The sequence below is a fragment of the Lathyrus oleraceus genome, chromosome 1 (genome assembly GCF_024323335.1).
Source record: "Lathyrus oleraceus cultivar Zhongwan6 chromosome 1, CAAS_Psat_ZW6_1.0, whole genome shotgun sequence".
Lineage (NCBI taxonomy): Eukaryota > Viridiplantae > Streptophyta > Magnoliopsida > Fabales > Fabaceae > Lathyrus > Lathyrus oleraceus.
Genome location: NC_066579.1, coordinates 178,149,894 through 178,161,775, shown reverse-complemented (window position 1 = coordinate 178,161,775; position 11,882 = coordinate 178,149,894). Strand labels below are relative to the sequence as shown.

The 11,882-nt window shown below is 32.2% G+C and overlaps 1 protein-coding gene across 1 annotated transcript; it reads right to left on the bottom strand.

The window, feature by feature from the left end:
- Positions 1-879: 879 nt before the first annotated feature.
- On the bottom strand, positions 880-3,632 carry LOC127125929 (probable glutamate dehydrogenase 3). The gene is made up of 8 exons (XM_051054789.1): positions 3,441-3,632; positions 2,852-3,187; positions 2,591-2,665; positions 2,383-2,499; positions 1,785-2,035; positions 1,619-1,694; positions 1,434-1,520; positions 880-1,260 (listed from the first exon to the last, which is right to left on the bottom strand). The coding sequence occupies exons 1-8, from the start codon at positions 3,546-3,548 to the stop codon at positions 1,075-1,077; spliced, it is 1,236 nt and encodes a 411-aa protein (XP_050910746.1). The 5' UTR covers positions 3,549-3,632; the 3' UTR covers positions 880-1,074.
- Between the last annotated feature and the right edge of the window lie 8,250 nt (positions 3,633-11,882).

The window sequence follows — 11,882 nt, the reverse complement described above, 5'->3', positions numbered from 1 at the left end:
ATCGAGGCGGAGTCTCTAGCAAAGTTTATGGACATAACATTTTACGCTCCTATAAAACGAACGTTCTCAATAGATTCATTATCGTACAAACTATGGTGACCGACAATGAGACTCAATTCATAAATAGAAGATTTAGAGAGTAAATGGAGGATTTACGGGTGACCTAACACTTTACTTTCGCAGAACACCCTTAGATTAAAGGCTGGGCCGAATCAACAACCTGAGTTCTATTACGAGGTATATGACAAAGATTAGACAACACTAAAGGAAATTAGGTGAATGGACGTCCACACTTTCATTGGTTGGGTATATTAGACCACCCTTAATTTCCCACAAAGGAGACTCCGGTTCGACTTACGTACAAAACTAAAGCATTGATTCCTGTCAAGATAGGATAACTGATCTGAAAGACCTCACATTGCACCCTAGAGAAATTAATAAAAAAAGGTGCAGGAAAGAGTTATATCTCTTAATAGAACGTAGGGACTGAGCCGTCTTAGGGAGCCATCGTAAAAACAGAAAATCACATCAAAATACAATAAGATCATTCCTAAAACTTTCGCGATAGAAAGTCTCGTATCAAAAAGAACAGACGTCGACAAGCAAAACATGTCATTGGACAAAGATGTATATGATTGTCACCAACTCTAAGAAAGAGACTTAGATTTTGGAAACTCTCGTCAAAGGACATCAAAACTTAAGATATTTTACCATTAAATTACAAATTTATATTGTAAGAAATAATTAAATTAATGGAAATTTATTGATTTCTTTCTCTACTTCTCACCATTTGTTAAACTTGCCAAACAAGATGCGTTTTCATGAATCATTCAAAATTAAATTTAATCAAATTCCCACAAATATAAAAACTCATGAATATATTAAAACAACACTAAAATTATTTTGTTAAAAATATGAAAAGACAATACACTTAAGAAAGAAAAAAAACATCCACATTAGCAAAAGAGAGAGAAAAAAGAATCAAATAAAAATGACACTATAAAAATAGTTAACAATATCCCTCAAATTTAAGGATGTATATGCAAGAATGGTTACATGCTAAAGCTTATGATTTTAAGCTTCCCAACCTCTAAGGACAGTGGCCCTTGCTACACGGTTAACTGCAAGGGTAAATGCTCCCATACGAAGGTCACAATTATGTGTTTTGCACATTTCTTTCACATCTTTGAAACCTTTTGTCATGTATCTCTTCAACTCATTATTCACCTTTTCTTCTTCCCACATGAACCCTTGTATGTTCTGAAAATTACATAATAATTACTATCCAACCTTATCATAGAAAAACTAATTTATATAAATCATATGTAATATTCAATTTATTTTCTGCAGCAGCAACATCTCGGAAAAAAATTATATCAGATATCTGAAACCAGATACATTACTATTACACATATGATTTAAATCAATTTTACCTGCACCCATTCAAAATAGCTAACAGTAACTCCTCCTGAATTCGCAAATATATCGGGAAGGATAATAACACCTTTCTTTTTTAAGATCTGCAAAATAATTAATGTGGTTATTAAAAAAAAAGTATAGTTAATTAATTTTAATTTTAATTTTAATAAAGAAAAAGAAAAAGAAAATACAAACTAACCTCATCAGCTTCTGGATCAGTTGGGTGATTGGCTGCTTCCACAATAAATTTGGCTTTAATCTCATTTGCATTTTCCCTGCTTCCATACAAAAAGTTGAAAATCACTTAAATATATAAGCTAAAATCTATTGGAAATGAAAAGCACTTAAATATAAGCTAAAATTACCTGTTGATGACTCCTCCAAGAGCTGCAGGAACTAGAACATCACAATCCTGAACTAAAATTGATTTGGGATCAATTGAATCACCACCATGAAATCCTTTAATTCCTTTGTTTTCTTTGGAATACTTAAGTAGACTTGGAATGTCAAGACCATTACTATTCTTTATAGCTCCAGTTATGTCACTCACAGCAACAATTTTTCCACCCTTTTCATTTATTAATTGTGCAGCCCAAGAACCTACATTTCCAAAACCCTACACAACATGATAACATGATTGTGTCAAATTCGAAAAACACACACTAAAGATCGTGATTTTAAATAGCGGTCGCGTACAATTTCGGTCACTGATGCATCATGCAGTTGTCATGACAGCGTAAATTAACACAATTTTCTTTTTCATCATAAAAACGGTGAATAATTTTATCAGTATCGGCACTTTCCGATATCGTTTTGTCGCAACTGTTTTCACGACCGTATTATAATATCTTGCTAAAGACATTCTAAACTAATTCACTATTTTTGAACTTTTGTTACATATAATCAAATTCATATTCTTATAAGATTAAAAGATTAATTAGGGTAATTTTAAACAAGATTGACCTGTATGATAAACCTTTGACCAGATACACTCATTCCATATTCATTAAGCAAAGCCTCTGTTGCAAAGAGAACACCTCTTCCTGTAGCTGCATCTCTTCCTAGAGATCCACCAAGATCCTGATTTGAAAATGAAAAATTAGAATTGAATTCAGATTTTGTTTATGAACATCCACCAAAATTTAAATTATGAACAATTTAATATACTTACTATAGGTTTTCCAGTAACTACGGCAGGAGAATGGCCATGAAATTTTGAATACTCATCTAGTATCCATGCCATTGTCTACATTCAAAATCAAATAGAAATTCTATCAGATGCTAACAATTCTTGTATTGTAACGGTTCAGACTTCAGACAAAACATATTTTATTTAACTCAGTACTGACTAGTAGGCGGTGAGATTGGTCTCTGATCGGTCGTCACAGAATCGAAAACCAATTACGAAAGAAAGTTAATTATTTGTACCAACCTGTGGTCCAGTTCCCATGTCAGGTGCAGGAACATCAATATGAACTCCAATAAGATCATGAATTTTCTGAGTAAAAACCCTAGTAAGTCTTTCTAACTCAGAAACACTCAACTCAGAAGGATCACACCCTATTCCTCCTTTTGCACCCCCATATGGTAGATTTGCAACTGATGTTTTCCATGTCATTAGTTGTGCCAATGCATTCACTTCATCTTGTTCAACCTCAGGATGATATCTTATCCCTCCTTTCATAGGACCTCTTGAATTATCATGTTGAACCCTAAATCCAACAAAAGTAGCCAAACTCCCATCATCTTTCGGAATGCTACACTCAACCTGCATTTATATTAAGCAAAGATTATACAAAAATAAAAGACAAATAGACAACAAACTGTGAAGCTTAGACATTAAAACTTTTAACCAAGATTACCCGAATCTCTCCGATGCTAGAAAACCAGAGACACTACGTCTTAGCATCAGAGACACGGGTTCTTTAAACAAGATTATCCGTGTCTCTTATGCTAGAAAACCTATTATATTATATGATTTATCAAAACAATATGGTAAATATTTTTGTGGTTTCACTAACCTTAATTTCTCTGAATGGAATCAACAAACTTTTCTCAATCTTTGAATCCAAACCCAAAAGCCTTGAAGCCAGCCTAAAGTTTCTGTTGGTGGCTGCTAGTGCATTCATTGTAAAATAAAAACAAAAATTTCAACTTTTTTGAAAGTGATATTCAAGATGCGGAAAATAGATATTGAAGATGTGATGTTACTTAGAGTTTATTATTATATATATACTATTTTGGGGGAGGGATAGGAGAAATTCAAATTGTATTTTTTATCTTCATTTGAGAAAAAAGTAAATACTTTTTCCTTGAAAGTAGGATGTACACGTAAGTAACAGCTAGAGATATAGTTATATAATGTCAATAAAAAAATTAATATGTGGATCTAAGTCAGCAAAAATATATTATCATGGTCTACAAACAATGTGAATGCAATTTTATGTTTAGAAAAAGAGACGTGCTCAAATGTTTGGATATGCTGTTGTGGTGGCGAAATTTATGTTAATCACGTTATTTTCAACAAATAATAATATTTAAAATCTATTTAACTGTGAATATTTTGGACAAGGTTTACTGTCGATTTTGAGACATATTTATCTGACTCAAAGATAAAGTTATTAGCAGTTCGATTCAATATTGGATGGTATATTAAAAAAACTCGATTCAATACAATTTAATTTAATACGTTTTAGTTAAAACCGAATTTTTTATATTCAAATTATAAATTATATCTTTATTAATAATATAAAAATACTAATAAATTATGGATTTGCATTTTAAAAGTTAATATTATAAAATAAGAGTGGTGAAATAAATGAATAATAAAAATAAATAGATTAAACCAATTAAAATTAAAAAAATAGTTACCGTAGAATAATAAATTGATGTAATATATCATATTAATAATAAATAAATAAATAGTAAAGAAGTATGCAAATATAAACACGCAGTCCATTTAATTTGAATCGGTTTTAAAATTCAATTCGAATTGAGGATTTTTATAAATGACATTCAAACGCATTCAATAAATTTTAATTTTTTGTAATCTTTAATTATTTTGGATTAATTTGTGATTTTTATTTGAATCGGTTGAACAATTTTGGATATATTTATCTTGATTTAAAAATGATTTTGTAGATTTTTTAATAAAAAATTCTAAAAAACATGAAGTTCTTTTTTTTGGTTTTGTTTATTATCAATTTCAAAATCAATTTGAGACATCCAATATTAATTAAGACTACTAGACAGGTATATTAATATCTTAATTCTGAATGAAGATATCTTAACATACACAAATAAAACATGTCTCTTTGACTTATCCCCTCAATTAAATAAATAAACTTAATACATGTCTCTTGATGAAATAGTCTCCTTGCCTTATCTTCTTAACAAATAATAACAATAACTCGGTTTATATGGCTTAACAAAAATACTTCATAATAATGATTTTTTATTTAACAAGTTATAAATATTAAGGAATAAAAAATAAAAAGATGTTTTATGTATTTAAATGAACATTATAGAATTGGTATTGGATTCAATTACTTCTTTTTACATTTTTTACTGAGCACGACTTGTTTTATCATAAGCCAGTTACAAAACCTGGGAATATTTATTCCCTTTTCTTAAGATAAGTTTAAATAGTTTTACAAATGCAGATTACATGTAGTAGTAATTGTTTAGACAACATCTTCTAACAACAATTCAAAGTAATGGAGTACTTATTCTTTTTAATGTGTTTTCTCGTCCTTTCATGGGTCGAGTTAAGCTATATGAAACAACTATTTATATAATGAATAAATAATTAATAGAGAAACAGTACATACTTTATGTTTTGGATTAACCACATGCTCAATAAGGTGTAGACTTAATATTTGCTTGCATAAACACCATATTGCGAACATCAAAAAGACATGATTCTATTCATAATTCACTCTATCTTCTTTATTCACTAACTGACTTAGGCGTTTAAGTGTTAACCTTGCAAGTCCACCACACGCAACTGCACTTGAGCAACTTGTACCATCACATTAAGGATATGCACCAACAATTTTGGTTCCTAAACGAAACAATGATGTCGTATTTGGGAATCGACTTCTAATTCCCATGAATTTTCACAATCAAATCTTTTATTCAATCAGATCTCTCCCGATTCAATCAAATTTTCTCCAATTCAAACCTCAACCGCTTTGACCGATATGCTAAGATGTAAGCAACTTTGAATCTTCTTCCAAAAGATCCTTTGAAATTCTCCAGATCAAGTTCTTCTTCAGTCTTTTCCACAAATACAATAGGTGAAGATACGTTCAGACGTGTAGAACCTCCACTGCAAGAATTTGTTAAATTAGCTTATTTAAACAAGAAGCAAAAAGATGATAGACCAATCACATAGTTTCAAGATCATGGAAGGTGGATGTGACTCAGAATGTGACACTTTCGCTGATCATTACCGTTACCATCGTTAATCATTTCGTCTCATGGATCCTCATAGATGATGAAAGTTCCTGGAATTACTACTTCAGAATTTTCATTGAGTTAGGCTTAAGGAAACAATATATGAGGTTGTGTGAAGGCCAGAGCCTTGTGGTGTTCAATGATTCTTCCTTTTGTCTGTGTGGACATGTGTACTTATCGATCTCATTGGGAGAGAGAAATAACAATAGGATCATGAACGTTTGTTTCTTTGTGATTTCATGCAAAAATGTCTATAACGACATTCTTGGTCGACCATTCCTGGCGGCTCTAGATGTCATGGCCTCCCCTGTCCACCTGAAGATAAAGCACCAAAATAATTCGGGAAGACATGTTGTATTCAAAGACGACCTTCATGGAGCACGCCGAATAAAGGAAGCAATATTGAAGAATCCTTAATGTCGCAGCGCAAGAAATATTTGTGACATACTCGAAGGCAATGAAGTCGCCACCAAAATTTATTTGAAAAAGGGAAAATGTTGATAAAACCCTTAAAAAATAAAATGATTGTCTTCCCAACCAAATTTAGGTTCGGGAGACGATTATGTGTAGGGAAGGTTTTAACACCCTACAACATCCATTTAAGAAAATGGTTACCTCTAGTTAATTTTGCAAAAGAATGTTGTTAACCTTATTATATCGATTTTTTTGTAATTATTAAGCACAAAGTATGACCTATTTACAAGAAAAAAAGGGGGAAAAGGTTTTTATTATCATTGTACTTGACAAGACAAAAAGTTTTGGTCGTGTAAAAGTAAAAAATGTTGTTTGTTGGTTGGTTGTGATTTCTTTTAAGAGGAAAAAAACGTTTGGACAAGCAAGCTATACAACTTGTGTCCGAACACTTGGGGATAAAAGGGATATACACCCAATTAATCCCTTTTTAATCAAATTTTTGTTGGAAAAGGAAAATATTCAACATGAATCGGGTTGTAATCTCTATCCGAACAGTAGGGGGATAAAAGGGACATGCATCCAATTAATCCTTTTTAATCGGATAAATGAATGAACTCAAAACAATCAAGTTATTGATTTCATGTATAAGAAGACAAGCATTAGAACAAGCAAGTAATACGACTTTTATCTGAACACTCAGTTATAAAAGGGATATGCATCCAATTAATCCTTTTTAAATCCAACTTTGTTCGTGAAAAGATGAGATTCAAAATGATCTAGTTGTACAACTTGCATATTAGAAACTAGACTAGAATTACATGGTTTAAAGATGAGTTTGACGATATTTGAGACAAAGGAGAAAACTGTGAATTTTTAGCATATTTTACATCATGAAGTATGTCTAGTAATTTGATTATATATTGGATTTCGTAACTCCGATTGAGATGAGACCAACAAAAAATAAAAGCAAGCAAAAAAAGTTAGCTAGTACAAAGATAAAAAAACAAAATAGAAAAAATATGTAATTGATGACTAGTGGTTGCACACATGTAACATTATCACACATTTAATTAAGATATAGTCACATTATATTCTATATAGCATATATTGACATATGAAACAACATAAATAGCAAAAATAAAACATATTATAGAAATAAAACAAAATTTTACAAAACACAAAAAGAAAAGTATGCAAGATGTGGAAGAATGGTTACCAAAACCAGAAATCTTTGGAGATGGAGCATCTTGATGCTATTTACAAGACCAATCAATGACTTCTTCCTAAAACTCTCACAATAAAAAAACTCTCTTTCTCTCAAAATTTTTCCAATACTTCCTTAATCTAAAAAATCTCTTTCGTTTCTCACAAAAATGAACAATATTTATAGTGGAAAACTAGGTTTTTGGGTGAGGATAATGACAAGATTTACTAGCATTTTGGATAGTGATAAGAGATGAGAAAAATGCAGACTTTAGTAAGGTAAGAAGGTTGAGCAAAACCCATAATTGTATATATTATATGTATTATATATCCATCATTGATGTTTATAGAGTTGTCTGTTAAACTGATATGAGTAAATGATATTATATGTATTAAAATTTCATTGATGATATTTATAGATTTCTCTGTTGAATGGATATGAGTAATTGATATTACATGTATCGTTGATGGTTATCGAGATTTTTATTGAATTGATATGAGTAATTGATATATGTATTAAAATTCTATTGTTGATGTTTATAGAGTTCTCTGTTGATTGTTGATTGTTACTCATGTTAATTTATTGGTATAATTTAAGTTGTTGATTCGTGTACATATGAGTGATCAATTTCATAAATCAGAGATATGAGTAGGAATTGTTATTTAGTTAAAGTGTTACTGTTAGTGATGGTCGGTAATTTGGAGAATTTGTTGAGTTGGAATCATAGTAGGTTGGAGAAGAGAGTTCAGTGGTAGTAACAAAATTCCCAAAATCTTAACATAGAAAATTTTGGAACTATGTAACACTCCATTTTGCTTTCAGGATTACCGAATGACCCCACAAAGCAACACGGGTCTTTAGTTCTCTGTTGATTGTTGATTGTTACTCATGTTAATTTATTGGTATAATTTAAGTTGTTGATTCGTGTACATGAGTGATCAATTTCATAAATCAGAGATATGAGTAGGAATTGTTATTTAGTTAAAGTGTTACTGTTAGTGATGGTCGGTAATTTGGAGAATTTGTTGAGTTGGAATCATAGTAGGTTGGAGAAGAGAGTTCAGTGGTAGTAACAAAATTCCCAAAATCTTAACATAGAAAATTTTGGAACTATGTAACACTCCATTTTGCTTTCAGGATTACCGAATGACCCCACAAAGCAACACGGGTCTTTAGTTCTCTGTTGATTGTTACTCATGTTAATTTATTGGTATAATTTAAGTTGTTGATTCGTGTACATGAGTGATCAATTTCATAAATCAGAGATATGAGTAGGAATTGTTATTTAGTTAAAGTGTTACTCTTAGTGATGGTCGGTAATTTGGAGAATTTGTTGAGTTGGAATCATAGTAGGTTGGAGAAGAGAGTTCAGTGGTAGTAACAAAATTCCCAAAATCTTAACATAGAAAATTTTGGAACTATGTAACACTCCATTTTGCTTTCAGGATTACCGAATGACCCCGCAAAGCAACACGGGTCTTTTCAGCATGCTTTGTCCTTACTCACACGCTCTTCGAGAAACTTCTCAAAAGGTCACCCATCCAAATACTACTCCGAGTCAAGCACGTTTAACCATGGAGTTCTTATTTGTTAGGATACCGAAAAGAAGAAGCATATTATTGATATAGGTAGTACCAATTAATACATATAAGCCTTCATTAAATCATGCAGTCCTATACCTGCACAACCTCAGGATCCTCTCATTCCGATGTGAATTGGGGAAACCACTCCTCACCCTCTTCGGCCTCGAGTGTTACAACCACTACCCGCCCTCTTCAGCCTCTGGTGTTACATGTAATAGGTCATCATGAGGGGGAAACATACACACTAGGTAAAACACTCACCTAAAGTGAGACACCACATATTTATCCAAAACCTTAAGGTGATGAGTGTATGAATCCTCTTACTTATAAAGTGCTTAACCTCACTTTTGTAAGCAATATGGGACTTAGAACTCACACTTGTTTCTCAACACAACTCACACTTGTTTCTCAATAATCTCCTCTCAAGTGTGAGTCCACCCACTATGCTCCCTCTCAAGCAGAAGCTCTTCCATCCAGATGCTTGTACCGCCGTTGAGAGAGACCCTTATATCGTTATGAGCACTTCAACGAAACACGTTGCCTGACCACCATGTTAGGAAGAATTTTAACATAAGGAGCCGATACCTTACTCAAACCAGGCTCTAATATCACTGACGAGTCATCATGAGGTGGAAACATACACATTGGGTCAAACATTCATCTAAAGGTCAAAGACTCGCCCAAACAAGTGAGAGAGACACCACATATTCACCCAAAACCTTAAGGTGATAGGTGTATCGGTTCTCTTACTTATAAAGTGTCCAACATCCACTTTTCTAAGAAATGTAGGAGTTAGAACTCAAACATTTTGTCAACACAACTCACACTTGTTTCTCAATAACATGCCCACAAGCTTCTGCTTGGTTTGTTCTCGAACCACATCGTATTATGAGAGGTCTGCTCTGATACCATTTGTAACTCCCCAGACTACTTTCAAGATTACCAATTAACCCCATAAACCAACACGAGTCTTTTCAGCATGCTTTGTCCTCACTCACACGCTTTCCAGGATATTTCCTAGAAGGTCACCCATCCAAATACTACTTCAAGTCAAGCACATTTAACTATGGAGTTATTATTTGTTAGGCTACTGATAGTAAGATGCATCTTATTGGTATAGGTAGTACCAATTAATCTATATAAGAATTTGTTCAACCATGCAGTCTTATACTTATATAACCTCATGATCCTCTCATTCCGATGTGAACTCGGTGACCACTCCCCGTCTTCTTTAGCCTCGAGTATTACAACTATTACATTGAGAAATAAGTATGTTTCACACATAACTTGAGTTTTAATCATCTTATTTCGCACATAACTTGAGTTTTCTAAGTCTGTTTGAGTTGCAATCAGTTGCATTGGAAAGATAAGACACATATATTTATTAAGATAATGAATTCATGAGGTTTAAATGTATAGACAATGTCGTGATTATGGTAATGCCTCAATATGTTAATACGTGTGAATGAAGTTGTGAATATGGTGTATTATTATGATGTTTATATGAATAACGTTGTGGAAAGTAGTAATTGTGTACATGACGCGAGTTTAATATTGAAAATGAATATAATTGTACTTAATTTTATAAACTATATGTTGAACCAATGGTATAGGATGATTAGCTGTGATAATAGGTGTTTAAGTAATGTTGTTACCATATGTCGATTAATTTCTGCAACTTGTGGTTAGTATTTCCTGTTAGTCATTTGCATATAACTTTAGTTACCTAGATCTTTTAAGAATGAAACTAACACCGTTAGAAATTAGACAAGATTTAACACGAGATAGACTTTAATCTGGATCGATTATGTTGTGGCAAAGGCTAGAAAATTGAATTGCAAGTTTAGTTAATGTTTTGAAAACTCTGTAGCACAACTATTTGACATATTGTAATACCTTAAACCCCAAAACTTATTTAAAAATATTTACACGATAATTTAAGGTGTCACCAATGACAACCCTTCAAAATCATATCAAATAATTGAAACTACGCAGCGGAAAAAAAATTCCATAATAACTTCATAAATAAGTTATAAAATCCAAAACAATAAAAACAACATCAACTTCAAAAGCATAAATAAAAGTGAAGAGTAGTTCCAACAAGCCACCTTCCAACACACAACTACAAGTATCACTCATGAGTATCTGCAAGATGTCCATGGTGGACAACATGAAGCAAATGGGGTGAGAAACAACATTTAATATGAACAGTGTAAAGAATGCTAAGGTAGAGAACATACAACATACACACATTTATTACACAATCAACAATAACATAGTCTCACACCCATTCATAACAATATGCATATATATGTATATGAAATGTGACTCATGACACAACATGACACTGATGTATGTGGTATCATTTATGGACAACACATGTCCATCTCGCTCCTGAATCCCCACCATAGTACTAGAGCACACAAAATAGTTACTATCACCATAAGTAACACTTCATCCATTCCTATATAGAACCAGCTACTCACTATAGAGTCCCCACCATAGGACCAGAGCACACCAAAACTGGGTCGAAACCCATACACCATGATGCATGACTCTCAACAACATGCATTATTACCATAAGATTCACCAAAATTATCACCATGCATATTTCATCATTATACATAACATCATTCACCATACACAACAATTAGTCTCTGTTACAACAATTAACAAACAACACCAAATAGCAACAACTCAACAAATGCGTATTTACAAGCATTCAATCATGTTAATTCATTATAATATCAACACATCATTAGGTAAACACAACGATTGGCTAATCGATCATACATGTCATAATA

Coding starts and splice junctions, on each gene's coding strand:
- LOC127125929 (XM_051054789.1), bottom strand. CDS start 3,548: ATGAATGCACTAGCAGCCACCAACAGAAACTTTAGGCTGGCTTCAAGG. Junction 2,666..2,851: donor ACATGGGAACTGGACCACAG/GTTGGTACAAAT, acceptor TTTTGAATGTAG/ACAATGGCATGGATACTAGA. Junction 1,261..1,433: donor GCTATTTTGAATGGGTGCAG/GTAAAATTGATT, acceptor TGTAATTTTCAG/AACATACAAGGGTTCATGTG.